Below are 17,761 nucleotides of genomic sequence, written 5' to 3'. Positions count from 1 at the left end.
AACTGAATGTGCAGATTCTTTCTCCTTTTTCCTTGCGGTTAGCTTACTATGTTTTCTAAGCGTTTATCAGTTAATTTTTATAACTTAATGAAATACAGTTATCTCCATTTTATAGCTGAGGAAGCTAAGGCTTTGATAGGTAAACATTTTCTTCAAGGTAACGTAGTTTATGGTGGAGTCGGGATTTGAGTTGAAATAGGGGCTCTTTATCTCTTCCCTCTCTGCTCTACTATTATTAACATTTAGGCCTATTTTTCTGGACTTTTTTTTTCTAAGTATATGCAGACAAATGTGCGTTTTTTTCTCCAAAGCTGTTTATCCTTCAAGTCTCAACTTAAAATATCACTTCAGAGAGACATTAACTGATTAGCATCTAAAAGTAGCTTTTTTCTTACTCCTTTCTGTTATTCTGTACTTGTTCCTATTTTTCTCCTACTCCGTCTTTCATGGCTTTTACCACAGTATGCAAATAGCGTGAATATTTTGTCTTCCCAATTGAATGTAAGCTTCTATCTAAGCAAAGATTATGCTCGATGATGCAGGAATTAGGATGTTCTGCCGTTCTATAGCATTCTATAGCATTGCGATATGCTGTATACAAATCAACTTTGTTTTGACTGTGCCAGGGAGTTGCTGCAGTGTGCTAATTTAACCATTCCTCTCCTGAGGACATTTGGATCTTATTCAGTGTGTCTATTGATTACATGTACGTTTGCATACTTGTGTAAGTATTTCTTTAGTTTAGATTCCTAGAAGATTCTTCAAAGTGGAATTGCTGTATTCTAAAGAAATGAATGGCAGTTTTTAATTATGGGATCTGGGAAAGTCATATAAGATTGAAGAGGATTAGATGATTTGTCATGAGAGCCAAAAAATAGTTGTAAACCTGTGTCAGTTCTCAAACCTAGCTATTAGAATAATGTAAGGGACTTAAAATTTTTTTTTGCCTGCCAGGCAGTGGTGCAGTGGATAGAGCGTTGAACTGGGATATGGAGGACCCAGGTTCGAGACCCCGAGGTTGCCAGCTTGAGCACGGGCTCATCTGGTTTGAGCAAAGCTCACCAGCTTGGACCCAAGGTCGCTGGCTCCAGCAAGGGGTTACTCGGTCTGCTGCAGCCCACGTCAAGGCACATATGAGAAAGCAATCAATGAACAACTAAGGTGTTGCAACGAAAAACTAATGATTGATGCTTCTCTCTCTTTGTTCCTGTCTGTCCCTGTCTATCCCTCTCTCTGATTCTCTCTGTCTCTGTAAAACAACAACAACAACAAAAAAAAACTTAAGGTTTGTGAACACCAGCTTTAATATTTTTTTTTTTGCTGTAGGTTTGTTTGTACATGTTTTGGCTCTGTATAGACACAAACATTATTTTATCTATTTATTTTAAGTAAAAATTATACTATTTGTAACATGTAGGACACTGGTTCTTAGAGTGTGACAGTCTAAATGTGGATTTTTTTTTTTTTTTGTATTTTTTCTGAAGCTGGAAACGGGGAGGCAGTGAGACAGACTCCCACATGTGCCCGACTAGGATCTACCCGGCATGCCCACCAGGGGGTGATGATCTGCCCATCTGGGGTGTTGCTCTGTTGCGACCAGAGCCACTCTAGTGCCTGAGGCAGAGGCTATGGAGCCATCCTCAGCGCCCGGGCCATCTTTGCTCCAATGGAGCCTCCGTTGCTGGACGGGAAGAGAGAGACAGAGAGGAAGGAGAGGGGGAGGGGTGGAGAAGCAGATGGGCGCTTCTCCTGTGTGCCCTGGCTAGGAATCGAACCCGGGACTTCCGCATGTCAGGCCGACGCTCTACCACTGAGCAAACCGGCCAGGGCTATGTGTGGATTTTTTTAACCTTTGAAAAATATTTTCTGAGACAAGTATTGTCTTTTTTTTTTTTTAAAGCATTACTATTATTTAATTTATCGATTTGAGAGAGAAAGACATTGATTTGTTGTTCTACTTATTTATTCATTCATTGGTCAGTTGTGTGTGTGGTCTGACTGGGGATGGAACCTACAACCTGACCGTATTGGGAGGATGCTCTAACCAACGGAGCTACATGGCCACGGCCTGAGACTGGTTTTCGATCCAGGGTTGGGAATCTGTGTATATGGAGGCCAGCTTAAGTTATATGTTGATTTTTGACTGTACAGGTATTAGATACCCTAACCCATCCCCTGGGTTAAGGGTCAGCTATACTTCTGAATTCAGGTATAAGTCCTATGTCATATGTGATTTTCCAGAAAAAGTTGGCTTTGTGCATTGTTTACCTTGTTTTAAAGTGCACTCTATGTCTTTTCTCCCTAACTTTTGGTTATATATATATATATATATATATATTTTTATTCATTTTAGAGAGGAGAGGGAGAGAGAGAGAGAGAGAGAGAGAGAGAGAGAGAGAGAGAGGAGAGACAGAGAGAGAAGGGGGAAGGAGCTGGAAGCATCAACTCCCATATGTGCCTTGACCAGGCAAGCCCAGGGTTTCAAACCAGAGACCTCAGCATTTCCAGGTCTGGTTATATTTTAGAGCTTCATTTTCCCACGCCAAGTAGCAAACAATAATGTTTGTTCTGAAGATTCTCCGGTTTCTAACAATTGATGGTAGACTACCTATCTGATGTTTAGAAATGTTTATACCAGTCTATTATTATCAATCACATTATTGAAATTTTTTATTGTTCCAAGACAGGCATAGACTTCCTAGTACAATCTATATTAAAGAAATTAACCTCTGTGATATCATTATTATAGTAGAGTTGAACATACATTGAAGAAAATACTCTGAAAGTGTTGCCTTATTATGTGTGTCCCTATGCTCTAAAGTTCATTTTCCAAACATAAAGTTGACTTTGTAGGTAGCATGTTTGTGTAGTCTACAGGGTATTTTGTGTTTTACTTTCAATAATTGAGTCTTACCTAGCAGGCATTTTCTCTCTCCCTTAGTGGAGAGAGCCATTTACAAATCATTCTCACCTTCCCCTCAAATAGCTTTTTATTTTTTTTTTTTTTTTTATTATTTTTTTTTCATTTTTCTGAAGCTAGAAACAGGAGAGACAGTCAGACAGACTCCCGCATGCGCCCGACCGGGATCCACCCGGCACGCCCACCAGGGGCGACACTCTGCCCACCAGGGGGCGATGCTCTGCCCATCCTGGGCGTCACCATGTTGCGACCAGAGCCACTCTAGCGCCTGAGGCAGAGGCCACAGAGCCATCCCCAGCGCCCGGGCCATCTTTGCTCCAATGGAGCCTTGGCTGTGGGAGGGGAAGAGAGAGACAGAGAGGAAAGCGCGGTGGAGGGGTGGAGAAGCAAATGGGCGCTTCTCCTGTGTGCCCTGGCCGGGAATCGAACCCTGGTCCTCCGCACGCTAGGCCGACGCTCTACCGCTCAAATAGCGTTTTCCTTCTGATAATCATTATGTATAATAGTGGCATTACTAGGTCTTCATAATGAAGAATTTAAAAAGCACTCCATTTAAGAAAAACTGAAGTAAGTAGGTACATACAGCATTATAAAATTTAGAGCTTAATTGGATTTTAGACACCACCTAGTGCAGCAGTTTTTCAGCTGGTGTGCCAAAGAATTTTTTAAACATGCACTACCTGACTAGTCAGGGGCCCTTAGATTGTCAAATAAAAAAATGACAACAGCCAACACAATAGCTGTCTTGTGTGAATGAATCAAAATTATACCTATTTTTTTTGTTGTTGAATAGGCAAAAAATGTAATTTTTGGTGTACTGCAGAATTTTAGTAATTAGTTTATGTGTGTCATGAGATGAAATAGGTTGAAAGTCACTTTTTAGTGCAGTAACCTTTCCCTCTTGTCTTTTCATTCCTTGGTAAGTAGAAAAGAACATTGAAAAAAAAAATTGTTTCCATTGGTTTGAGAAAGGGGGAAGGAGAAGAAGGGAGGGAGAGAGAGAGAGAGAGAGAAAGAAAGAAGATCAACTTGTTCCAGTTAGCAGTTCCATTTACTTAGTTCACTCATTGGTTGCTTCTTTTACATGCCCTGACTGGGGATTGAACCTGCAAACTCAGGTGCACTGAAATATGCTCTATCCATTTAGTCTCTGAGCCAGGGCTGAAAGAACATCTTTAAGAGGCTGTACCTGATAACCTGAGCTTCTACCCTCACTGACTGGCTAATTATGGTAGCCAACAGGATTGAGCCCTTTTAAGACGAGGTGTATGAGCCATCTTTGGCACATGGTCTAAAAAGTTGCTGATTGTAGTCTAATCCTTGAGATCTGAAGAAGAAGAAAAAAATACTCTATGAAATGCAGTTAGTATCCTGAAAGACTATATAAGCTAAGACAATTTATATTAGGGAATGAGTTGATCTATATTTTAGAAATATTTGGTCTGGACAGGGCCATATTTGTTACGGTAAATTGATTGATTATTGTATTCGAGTGTTCTACAAAATAGACCCTTGGTGCCAGTCACAAACACAGGATCTCTGGCTGATTCAGTATCTCATTCTCTATTGTCTTGTGTTTTAGGTAATAAGAATGTCATTTATTGGAAACAGAATTTGGAATACTAAATTGTTTTTAAAAAATAAAAAGAAAATAAACATCTATCTGTGATATAGAAATCTTTGAAAAGTAATCAGTTTTAAGGTTTTTTTTTTTCCAGTTTTTAGTTATTAGACCACATAAAAAGCACTCCATTTTCACTTTAAAAAGTGAAAATGAGAAAAGAATCTGCTGTTAATGCCTAATATTTTATGTATATTTTCCTGGTTATTTTTACTTGCTAGATATCATCTTTTAGAATTAAAATTACAATATATATTATTGGGTAAATATTTTTTTGAATATGGAAATATGTATATGATTCAAAATTTATGTAAAAGACTTCAAAGGGTCTTGTGTAAGGTAGCTGATTTAAATATTTTTTGTAATCTCTATTGATAATATATTTAAGCCACTTATATTTTACACATATAGTAATATTGTATATGAAGATACATCATATTCTGTGCCCAGCATTTTGCTTAAGAAAATCTTGGCAATAGTTTCTTTGTTTACTGCATACAGTATTTACCTTCTTATTACAGAGTTAAACTAAACTTTTTTTTGTTTGTTTTGAGAGAGAGAAGGATAGACAGGAAGAGAGAAAGGGAGAGAGTTGAAAAGCATCAGCTCATAGTTGTATGTATCATGTTAGTTGTTTATTGATTCTCATATGTGCCTTGACAGGGCAGAGGCTGAGTCATTGACCCCTTGCTCAAGCTCGCAACCGTGGGATCATTTGATCATTTGATGATCCCATGCTCAAACCAGAGACCCCGCACTCAAGTTGGCAATCTCAGAGTTTTGAACCTGAGACCTCAGTGTCCCAGGTTGATAATCTATCTGTTGTGCTACCACTGGTCGGGCTAAACAAAACTCAAGGTGTCTTCCTGTTTTAATTTGTTTTTAAAATTGTGGGGTTTTTTTTCTTGTTTCTTTTATTGACCATGTTCTCCCTTTTTTTTGTCTCCTTCAATTAGTTGTTTCAGACATCTTTTCACCAGTTTTAATTGCTTCCTCTGCCCCGTAGTTAAATTTGCAATTTTGCTTTTGGTTATCTTCTCCTTTTGAGTGGAATAGTTCATCTCTGTGGAAAGCCATTGTGGCATCTTTTGCTGGTGCTTTAGTAATTATTTGCCTAGCTGATCTTAATTTTGGAGCTGCTGTTTCTCTTACCTGCTTTTCTCCTTCTGATTCTGCAGGTACTTTGGTCTTTTGTTCCCCTCACTTCGTAGTTCTTGGTTTTTTTTAAGGAATGGATCATTGATAGGAACCTTCAAGATTGTCTTTTTACTATTTACCTTTTAAAAATTTCCTTAGTGCCCTGGCCGGTTGGCTCAGTGGTAGAACGTCGGCCTGGCGTGTAGGAGTCCCGGGTTCGATTCCCGGCCAGGGCACACAGGAGAAGCGCCCATCTGCTTCTCCACCCCTCCCCCTCTCCTTCCTCTCTGTCTCTCTCTTCCCCTCCCGTAGCCAAGACTCCATTGGAGCAAAGTTGACCAGGGTGCTGAGGATGGCTCTATGGCCTCTGCCTCAGGTGCTAGAATGGCTCTGGTTGCAATAGAGCAACACCCCAGATGGGCAGAGCATCGCCCCCTGGTGGGCATGCCAGGTGGATCCCGGTCGGGCGCATGCGGGAGTCTGACTGCCTCCCCATTTCCAACTTCAGAAAAATAAAAATAAAATAAATAAATAAAATTAAAAATTTCCTTAGTGTTTACTGCTTACCTGTTTTTGGGTCAGATTTTATTGTATTGGGCAAGTTTTTTTCTATGATTTAGGGTAATATATTGCCAGCTTTTCTCTAGTTTCATTATAAGTGAAGTTTTATTTAGAAATTTTAAGTATTCATTTTATTTCAGGAAGGGAAATAAAAAAAGAGCCTTTGCCCTGCTCTCTCCTATTTAGGCTTACAGTAAGTGTCTGGGTTATGTTTAAAAATCTTTAAAAAAAAAAATGTATTTATTTATTTTTATTATTTATTTATTTATTTTAAAATTTTTCCTGAAGTTGGAAACAGGGAGGCAGTCAGACAGACTCCCGCATGGGCCCGACTGGGATCCACCTGACGTGCCCACCAAGAGGCGATGCTCTGCCCATCTGGGGCGTCGCTCTACCGCAATCAGAGCCATTCTAGCACCTGAGGAAGAGGCCACAGAGCCATCCTCAGCGCCCGGGCAAACTTTGCTCCACTGGAGCCTTCCTTGGCTGCGGGAGGGGGGGAGGGGTGGAGAAGCAGATGGGCGCTTCTCCTGTGTGCCCTGGCCGGGAATCAAACCTGGTACTCCTGCAAGCCAGGCCGACACTCTACCACTGAGCCAACCGGCCAGGGCCTCAAAAATCTTTTGAGTCAAGTATGCTTAAACTCAAGAAATATTGGAGTATCTATTAGGTTCTAATTAATGTGTTATCTGAAACAACCATGACTCTCAAGGTCTGTTAGGAAAAGGACATTTCTAAGACAGTTACAGCACAGATTGTATAAATATAACCGCTTGGCTTAATACTCAAAAGAATAATATACTTTGTGAAAATAATGCCTAAATTAATCTCATTGACTCTTGCCAGATGGCATCTAAGATGGATTCTCAAGGCATATTACAATCGCAAAATGTGGGCATTGACATCAGTTTGTGTGCCCAGTGTTGGATTTAGGTTAGTGTTATGTGATTCTTGAAAGATTGTTTGCTTTAGGCACTTTAGTTTTTATTATGTACCTTTTAAATGAAGGCATAGTATAAAAGTTATTCATAGCTTAGGCTCTGGTGGGTCAGTTGTATTCTACATATTACCACCTCTAACTGGATTGTCAACAGATCAACAAAGAGAAAGTGGTTTAATTCGTGTTTTGGGAGTAGATGGCAAGCATACTTTGAACTGGTGTTCTGAAGAGCTGGATTCAGCTGCTAGGCATGTCTCTAAATAGGTGTATGGTGTGGAGCTTCTTACGCAAATAAAATAATCCTATCACATGTGGATTTGGTGCTTAAATTTATGGATTCTACTCATGTAGGTTCTCCATGCCATAGATCAGGGGTCCCCAAACTTTTTACACAGGGGGCCAGTTTACTGTCCCTCAGACCGTTGGAGGGCCGGACTATAAAAAAAACTATGAAAAAATCCCTATGCACCCTGCACATATCTTATTTTAAAGTAAAAAAACAAAACGGGAACAAATACAATATTTAAAATAAAGAACAAGTAAATTTTTTTTTTTTTTGTATTTTTCCGAAGCTGGAAACGGGGAGAGATAGACAGACTCCCGCATGCGCCCAACTGGGATCCACCCGGCACGCCCACCAGGGGGCGAGTCTCTGCCCACCAGGGGGCAATGCTCTGCCCCTGTGGGGCATCGCTCTGTTGCGACCAGAGCCACTCTAGCGCCTGGGGCAGAGGCCAAGGAGCCATCCCCAGCGCCCGGGCCATCCTTGCTCCAATGGAACCTCGCTGTGGGAGGGGAAGAGAGAGACAGAGAGGAAGGAGAGGGGGAGGGGTGGAGAAGCAGATGTGCGCTTCTCCTGTGTGCCCTGGCCGGGAATCGAACCCAGGACTTCTGCACACCAGGCCGACGCTCTACCACTGAGCCAACCGGCCAGGGCCAAGAACAAGTAGATTTAAATCAACAAACTGACCAGTATTTCAGTGGGAACTATGGGCCTGCTTTTGTCTAATGGGATGGTCAATGTGCTCCTCTCACTGACCACCAATGAAAGAGGTGCCCCTTCCGGAAGTGCGGTGGGGGCCGGATAAATGACCTCGGGGTCGCATGCGGCCCGCGGGCCGTAGTTTGGGGACCCCTGCCATAGATCCTTTCCATTTTTCAATAGGTAACCCTTTGGAATCTTCATTCTCTCTTGCTCTTTTCATACTTGTTAATCACAGGTTCAGTCAAGATAGGTGTGCTTATCTTTGCTGCCATATCTTCTTCTCTTGCCTTGGAGATTGATGTACCTTCTTCTTATCTAAGCCTTAAGCTCTTAATCTATTTTTCCCCTGTAGGATCTTGTTTATAAAGTGTGCCTTATTTCCAGCCCATTTCTTTCAGTAATTATTTTCCTTACCTACATCAACGTGCTTAAAACGTTTTTTTTTTAAGAAGTAAAAACAGGAAAACATACAGTCCTGCACACACAACCTTTATCAACCCTGCCTTTTCTTACCTCATTGGCTGTTACCTCTTTGTCCTCTTTTTAGCCTATCATTTGCAAGGAAGAGTTGGTGTTGACTATCCACTTAATTTACCTATATACTCTCCTTCCTCAGCCTTCCTAGAAACAACTCACCAATTTCTGAATCAGATGGACACTTTTCAGTCTTGTGTATTTGTCCTTTCTGTGTCACTTGAACTGTGTCTATTCGTTTTATTTCTTTTGGTGTCTGCATTGTCATTGTCCAGATTCCCGCCCCCCCCATACTAGACATTCTAGATTAGTGGTTTCTATTCATATGCATGCTGAAGTTTGATACCACAGTCTCAGACTTTTCTAATTGGATAGGTTTTATCCTCAAAATGTTTCTTGATTCGATCTCTTTATTTTGCCTTCTGTTGTTATCAGACTTTCATCTACTCTAACAAAAATTAGGGGATATTTTATAGCTTCATATTCATTTTGAAATATCCCCTAATTTTTGTGAGCAGTATATTTGTAGGTCTATTTGGTAGCTTATCTGTAGGTCTTAAACCCAAAATTTTTCGTTTCAGGCCCTTCATGGTACTACTCAGGCTATGTGACTCCAGACATCTACCTTTGTAACTACTGTGCTAGGGGGACCTGCCTTATTGCTTACAAGGGATAATTTACAAAAATGACTTATCTCAGACTCCAGACCCCCAGTTTTCCTTCTTGAAGACAGTATTAACAAAGTCTGTTTTATGAATCCTTCCATCAATTTTCAAAGTATGTACGGCTTTTTAATACACATACACACAGTTTGGGTTTTTCTGTTGCCCCCTAACATACCTTGGGAAGATCTTTCTATATCAGTACATGCAAATTTAATCTTTCTCTTTTAATGTTTGCATAATATTTTCTCTTTCTAAAATTGTCAGTAAATACACTAGTGATTTGAACTTTATGACTAGTTTATTTAGTATAGTAAACAATGGTGTGGATATGTATGACAGAAAAAAGATCTTTCTACTGAATTGGGCTAAGATATAACTCAGAAGAAAACCCAATTTCCTGTTACAGCGCATGGAATCTCTTAAAGCAAAATCTAGTAATAGATTTTGTTGTGATTAGTTTGCATTCTTTTTTCTTTTTGTACCAGTTTCTCTAATGTCATGATCATTCTCTTTCCTCCCCAGTAAATAGCAGTAATTAAGAATTCTTGGAGTTTGAATTGAGGCTTAAGAAAATTTTTGATAGATTTAATAATTCTTTCTATGATGGTAATATTAGCCTGTTTTTTCAGTTAAAGCGATTTTCTTTTGAGCATCAGAATTTTTTTTTACATAATAAACTTCTTACAGAATGACAGGAAGTTCAAATTGATTAACAACTGTGCTTTGAAGTAACTTGTTAACACTTATGAACTATGTTCACAATTTTTTGTTGCCAGAAACTCTGAGATAGGCAATATACTGATTTTATAGAAGAGGCAAATAAAATCTAGAGATTAAGTTGTTTTGTGGGTTGTTGTTTTTTTTTAATGAGAGGAGGGGAAATAGTGAGGTAGACTCCTGCATGCGCACTGGCTGGGATCTACCCAGCAACCATATCTGGGACAGATGCTCAAGTACCCAACTATTTTTTGCACCTGAGGCTGATGCACTCCCACAGAGCTATCTTCAAGGCTTGGGGCCTCTAGGCATCTGGAGCCATGCTCGAACCAATCAATCCACTGGCTGCAGGAGGGGAAGAGGGAGAGGAAGAGGGGTTGGGGGTAGAATCTGATAGTTGCTTCTATTGTGTGCCTTGACTGGGAATTGAACCTGGGACATCCATACACCTGGCCAATGTTCTATCCACTAAGCCACCATCAGGGCCAAGACTAAGTTTCTTGACCAAGGTCACAGCCAGTGCAGCCGATATTGAAATTTAGGATATCTGGGGACTATGTCTTAGTTTACTTGAGCTGCCTTCTCGTTTCTCGATTAAAATTCAATAGTTTTATGGTTTTGTTTGTATTTATGATTTGTTATTTATTACAATAATGTGATACTTCATGGTATGTTTTTTTTTTCATGGCTGAGGAATCTGAAGCCAGGGGTTGAGGTTTGTACAAAGGCAGACTCCCTTTACACCTGTTTCATCATAGGACTTGAGCCAAGGTCTTCTGACTTTAGGTGCAGTGCCCTTTATTTATTTTTTTATAGGGACAGACAGGAACGGAGAGAGATGAGAAGCATCAATTATCAGTTTTTCCTTGCGCACCTTAGTTGTTCATTGATTGCTTTCTCATATGTGCCTTGACCACAGGCGAACAGCAGACCAAGTAACCCTTTGCTCGAGCCAGCAACCTTGGGTCCAAGCTGGTGAGCTTTTTGCTCAAGCCATATGAGCCCATGCTCAAGCTGGCGACCTCATGGTCTCGAACCTGGGTCCTTCTGCATCCCAGTCCGAAACTCTGTTCACTGCGCCACCGCCTGGTCAGGCTCCTCTGTTTTCTTGAGTTGGCAATTTCCTGGGAGTTTCATGAGAAATCTATAAGTTAATTTTATGTACTGTGCTCTGGACCTCATGCCTGAATTTGGTATATTTCTGATATTTTATAACATGCTGATCAGTCAGACTTAGTTTAATAAGACAGTGCAGCATTTGTGAAGACTATACAACCAATTTATTTACATAAAATTTCCCCTTCATTTTTGGTGTCCCTTATTTGTTCTGTGTTGTACTATGTGTAGCTGATGTTTTTTTTCTCGTTTTCCCCCTTTTTAGTGAATGGTAGTGTCTAGAAAGGGTATGTCCCTTCAAGAGAGAGGTGCCAATGTCCAACCGGCCTAATAACAATCCAGGGGGGTCACTGCGACGTTCACAGAGGAACACTGCCGGGGCCCAACCACAAGACGACTCAATAGGAGGAAGGTATGTATTAAATGGTATTTGACAAGGATTTGGGAATAAAAGAAAATATATTTAAAACCTTATTATGAGGACTAAAACTTAAATAGGTTACTATAAATGGGTGATTTTTTTTTCTAGTTCTTCAGCCAAGAAATACAAATAAAACTGTAATTCAGGCAGTTTCGCTAATAATTTCCCAAATATGCTATGCTTAAAATATAGTTCTCAATCATTGATATTATCAAAAAGCTAATTTAAGGGTTGTTAGTATATATGGAATGTCATGGTTTGTTTGGTCTTTCTCTTTCCCTAAACACATGCTACAACACATCTTTTAACCTTTTGTGGTCCCTTCATGTATGTCTTGATTTTATTTACTTTATTGAATGGAAGCTTCATTCGTTTTAAGATCTTGAGTTGGACACACCTAGGTTTGAGTTTTTTTCTCATTGTCTCAACAATATAGATGTTGACAGGGTAGTGAGGCAGTCTGAGTTTGGTAGCCCATCGATTCTCATCATTTTCTTAGTGATCTGGTGTTCAGCGGGTCTTTGTAGTCCGAGTAGTGGTTGTAAAGGAGGTAGTGTGAAGAATCAAAGGTCTTCTCTAAAATGAAAAATTTCCGGTGTGATTGAGCCAAGAACTGGCATTTTATGTATGAGATACTCAGAACTTCATTTGCAAGGCCTTATTCTCCAGTGCATGGATTAATCGTGTTTAGCTTGCAAAAAAATATTGGCCAAATTCTAATATGATTACCCGATGCAGTATTTTGAGGCATTACCATGTGTATATTGTCTAGTCAATTATAAAAAATGTTTTTAAATGTTAAAATGCAAAGAATAAATGGAGACACATCTTCTTGATGTCAGCCTACTTCAGTGGTTGAGCATGTGGACTTTGGATTAGCATAGCTTTTGTGTGCAATTTCTCCCTCTGCCGTTGAATAGCTGTCCTTTGTTAAATATTTCAGGAAACCTCAATTTCTTAGTCTGCACAGTTGTGATCCCTATTTTATAGCATTATTGGTTAACTTCAGTATTGTAGTATGTTACATTCTTGTCACAATGCTTTAGTACAGACATCTTTTCTGAAATTGTTTTTCAGATTTTTAAATTCGGATTATTCTTTGAAGCAGCCATCCATTATTTACCCTGCTAATTAAAAAATAGCACTGTCCCATTATAAAAATGTTACATATTTATCTTAAAGAATTTGGAAAATACAAAAAAATGTAAAGAAAATCATCACAGCTCCACAATTCACTTACAGCTGCTGTTACACTAGCATATATATATCTCCTTAGGTTTTTTCACTGTGTGTTTCTGTGTATATATGTGCATGTATGTATGTGCTCGTGACATATCTTTTGAACAACTGCAGTTCTATACATATTAATACTCAGACTCTTGTATTTAGACTCCTGTACATGACCCATAAACATTTTGGGCTGTCATACAGTACCTTGCTTCTAAAATCCACAGTGATACTTTGGCACCGTTATCTTTTGTGTAATATTATTTAAATATTGTGTGACATATTTTGAAACTATGAGCGTGAAACAAATGGAAGTGGTTAATGCTAGTGATTAAGGTGCATTGATCTACACAACAAAGTTGTAATCAAGATGAAATTCAATTAGATTTATAGAATGACATCTTTCTCTAGTTCATGTGCTTTTAAGCCAATCAGTGATATGCTCAATTGTGAAAGAAAAGAATAAAAATTTTAAATGCATTTGGAATGTCAGAATATATGCTAAAGAATATAAAGCGAGTTTTTTGGTGGGGTTTTTGTTTTTGAGATTTTATTTATTGATTTTTAGAGAGGGGGTGCGGGGAGGAACAGGAAGCATCAACTCACAGTAGTTGCTTCTCGTTGTGCCTTGACTGGGCAAGCCCAGGGTTTCGAACCAGTGACCTCAGCATTCCAGGTTGATGCTCTGTCTACTGTGCCACCACAGGTCAGGCCAAAGCAAAGTTTAATCAGGGTTTGTATAGCATTAGCACCCCTGTCTTTAGATAATGTAGCCCCATTTCAGTTCTCACCATTTCAACTTCTATATATCTTTTAAAAAATTTCCCTACAAAAATAGTACATAAAAGAGGGCCTATTTCACTTTTTAAAAACCTATTATCATGTGTCATTTCCTTTATCTTTAAAAGTTGTTTAAAAACATGGCTTTTAAAGTCACTATGTTCAAATGTGGGTTTTTCATAATTTAGTAATAACTTTGAGTATGTAGATTTTTATTTTTATGTGGATAAATTCAGTTATCAGGATATAGAAATTTAGATCTTGAGCCACATTTTTTATCAGTTGACTAAGATTACAAAATTGGAAGATAATTGCTCATCTGAATTTTATTTTGCCTTCTTGGACAGCTTGATTCTTTTGCTTTAGACAGAGTCTCAGAACTGGAAGACCTAGACTGACGTTTGAGGCCCCAGGAGAGTGTGCTCTGCTAACAATTTTCTAACCTCTAAGAAGCCTCTCATCTTTTTTTTTTTTTTTTTTTTTTTTATTTTTCTGAAGCTGGAAACAGGGAGAGACAGTCAGACAGACTCCCGCATGCGCCCGACCGGGATCCACCCGGCACGCCCACCAGGGGCGATGCTCTGCCCCTCCGGGGCGTTGCTCTGCCGAGACCAGAGCCACTCTAGCGCCTGGGGCAGAGGCCAAGGAGCCATCCCCAGCGCCCGGGCCATCTTTGCTCCAATGGAGCCTTGGCTGTGGGAGGGGAAGAGAGAGACAGAGAGGAGGGGGGGGGGGTGAAGAAGCAAATGGGCGCTTCTCCTATGTGCCCTGGCTGGGAATCGAACCCAGGTCCCCCGCACGCCGGGCCGACGCTCTACCGCTGAGCCAACCGGCCAGGGCCTATTTTCATTTTTTTTATCTGACTCCTGCAGCTTAGCTTTCCTAAGTAAAATGCTATCATTGTGGCTTTTGTTTCCTAAAACCAGTGGACCTGGTCTTGCTAAATATAGTCACAGGGATAGTGGTTCAAAATGGTAATAAATAACAACAGCATTTACTACAGTGGCATTGGCGTGGAGTGTTTGAACTTAAAGTGTATTTCATACATATTTTTTCCATTGAGACTCACAGAAACTGCTAAGTACGTGACCCCTGTGGCAGCGTGCTCAACTTCACTGAGTGTCAAGTCCAGGACTTGATTCCAGACCTCTTGACTCTCAAGTCAGTGATTCTTTGCATTATGCCAAACAGTTATTACTGTACAAACCACTTGATTCATATGATTGAAAGCATTAGGGGATGGGATAGGTAATTCTAATTAAAGAGTAGTAACTCATCCAGTTTGAAAGTTAAGGGGCAGTTTTTCTCTGGTAAGATTTTTTAAAATTCATTTATTTTTGATCCACCCTTGTTTTTCTCTAAACCTGTATTGAACTATCTTCATAGCTTTCTTCCTGTGACCTCACCTGCCCTTCCCCCAAGTCAAGATCACCTTTTTCTTAGTAGAAGAGTTTTCCATCCTTAAGGTAAAAGAAAGTTGGACCTTTGGGGTATATTAATCTCTCCTGATTATTCCCTCTGCTCTTTTTCACCCATTCTTTCTCTCTCTCCATAATTGAACTAGACATCTTACTCCTATAATTTTTCTCTTTTCCTTTTTTTCATAATTTTTTGATCTATAGCTGAACTGTACCTCCCTTTTCTGTTCCTTTTTCTCCTTTAGGAAATCACTTCCCCCCGCTGCTTCTCTGTGGGCTTGCTCTCAAGGATACTCCCTAGCCTTTCCCATGTCTAGTATGTGTGGTATTCAGGTGTTCATAGGTTCCCCCTGGTCGTGTAGTAGCATTTTCATTATATCATGTGCTTGTTTTTTCAAAGGGCAGTCGCTGGATTGAATTCAATTTTATAGCAACTTTGGTTAATATTTCTGTAGTGAATAGTTTCTTTAAAATTATTATTATTATTATTATTATTATTATTATTTTATTTTTTTACAGAGAGAGAGAGAGCCAGAGAGAGGGATAGATAGAAACAGACAGACAGGAACGGAGAGAGATGAGAAGCATCAATTATTAGTTTTTCGTTGCAACACCTTAGTTGTTCATTGATTGCTTTCTCATATGTGCCTTGACCGTGGACCTTCAACAGACCGAGTAACCCCTTGCTCGAGCCAGCGACCTTGGGTCCAAGCTGGTGAGCTTTGCTCAAACCAGATGAGCCCGTGCTCAAGCTGGCGACCTCAAGGTCTCGAACCCGGGGGTCCTTCACATCCCAGTCTGACTCTCTAGCAAATGTGCCACTGCAGGGTCAGGCCAAAATTATTTTTGTTACAAAAACAGCATGTTGAGAATAGAAAATTGAGAAGCTTCAGTAAAATTAAGGAAATAAGGTGAATTTAATTTTACCATCTAGAAATAAAGGTGGTTAATATTTCTACTCTATTTTTACTCCATGGTTTTCTCTAATATGAAAGCCCATGATTTAAATTTAGGCCTCTACTTTTTTTTTTTTTTTTTTGCTGTGAAATACATTTTTATGCTTACAGCATTTGAATATAGCTCTGATTTGTCAAGTTAAATTTTATAAATGGGTTTACTGGACTAAAGGATATGAATGTCTTGAAGGTTTAACACAGTGGTAGTCAGCCTGGTCCCTACCTACCACCACTAGTGGGCATTCCAGCTTTCATGGTGGGCGGTAGCAGCAGAGCAACCAAAGTATAAATAAAAAGATAGATTTAGATATAGTACAGCTAGTGCTTGACTTACGACCACGATTGGTTCTGACAGACCAGTCGTTAACACGATTTGGTTGTAAGTTGAGTAGGCTATGTGTACAGTACTGTGAAATGATGTTATAAAAAGCTTTGTCATATTTTATCATAATTTTCTTTCATTGTTATATATCATAATTTTCTTTGTTCATTTTATGCCATTTGTATCATCTCTACACCATTTTGTTTATTTTTACATTCGTCAGGTTTAAGTAAAACACTGCATTACCAGTACAACTGGTTTAATATTTGCAAAACATACAAAATTACAAAATACAGGTGTAAAAAATACCATAGAAAACATTTTTCCAATTGCAAAACATATCAAAATATATAAACATGTACAAAACATTTAATTGGCCAGCACTGTCATACACCCAGCTGGGCAATGCTTGTGCTGCCAGACGCGGAGCAGTGTGGCTAGCAATTGTGGTCGTAAAGTTGAATGGTTGTAAGTTACATAGGTCGTAAGTCGATCAATACCTGTAAGTTGTTTTATAAAGATTTATTCTGCCAAACTTAGCAAAAATCTGACATAAAGTACTTGGTAAATGATTATTATTATATGCTTTAACTTGCTGTAACTCTGCTTTATAAATTTGATAAAGTAGTTAACTTCCCTACTTTATAAATCACCATGACTGTGGAACTGGTAGGTGCTTAGAAAATTTTACTACTAACAGAGATACAAAAGTGGGCGGTAGGTATAAAAAGGTTGACTACTCCTGGTTTAACAGATTACTAAATTGTCTTTCACAAAGATCAAACTGCTTTATTATTTTTTTTTATTGAACCAAATTATATTCCTAATACTTGTGAGAGAACTTATTTCTCCATAACCTAGTCAAGAAGCATACCATTTTTAATAAAAGTTTGTGAAAAAAAGATTCTTTTGGTTGGCCTGGTCAGCAAACCACGGCTTGTGAGCCACATGCGGCTCTTTGGCCCCTTGAATACGGCTCTTCCACAAAATACCACATGCGGGCGCTACCTCAATAAGGAATGTACGTACCTATGTAGTTTAAGTTTAAAAAATTAGGCTCTCAGAAGAAATTTTAATCATTGTAATGTTGATATTTGTCTCTGTTGACTAATGAGTTTGCCGACCACTGAAGCTACCATTTCCTTGTTTACTATAGAGTTGAAGATCTTCCCACATGATGGCATTTTTACTTATAAATTGTCTGTTATTGTCCTTTGTTTTAATTAGGAGTTGCTGCCTGGTCTTTTGTTAGGGCCCTTTATGGAAAAAGTATCAAGCCATTGACATGCACAAATATTTTTGCTAGTTTTATTGCTTAGGATTTATTTTAATTTAGAGAGGTTTTAAAATTAGATAATGAAGTTATCCACTCTGTTTCTTTTCTTCCTTTGCCTTCTCTATCCCAAAAGTAAAATTTTCTTCTGTTCTGGTTCCATTTTTACATTTAATTGTAATCTATCTATCTTTTTTTTTTTTTTTTTTTGTAAGAGAGAGAGAGTCA

General features: G+C 39.1%; 1 protein-coding gene across 15 annotated transcripts in view; it reads left to right on the top strand.

Annotated features, from left to right (window-relative positions):
- Positions 1-17,761, top strand: part of TRIP12 (thyroid hormone receptor interactor 12) — a 151,608-nt gene that overhangs the window by 28,968 nt on the left and 104,879 nt on the right. For all 15 annotated transcript variants that reach the window (XM_066345266.1, XM_066345276.1, XM_066345268.1 and 12 more), the window contains exon 2: positions 11,402-11,548. In XM_066345266.1, coding sequence (XP_066201363.1) covers positions 11,451-11,548 — 98 coding nt within the window. In that variant the 5' untranslated portion in view covers positions 11,402-11,450. The remainder of the gene's footprint in view (positions 1-11,401; positions 11,549-17,761) is intronic.

Source organism: Saccopteryx leptura, chromosome 7 (assembly GCF_036850995.1).
Source record: "Saccopteryx leptura isolate mSacLep1 chromosome 7, mSacLep1_pri_phased_curated, whole genome shotgun sequence".
Taxonomy (NCBI): Eukaryota; Metazoa; Chordata; class Mammalia; order Chiroptera; family Emballonuridae; genus Saccopteryx; species Saccopteryx leptura.
Note: the sequence above shows the minus strand (reverse complement) of the source record. Positions and strands in the feature narration are given on the sequence as shown.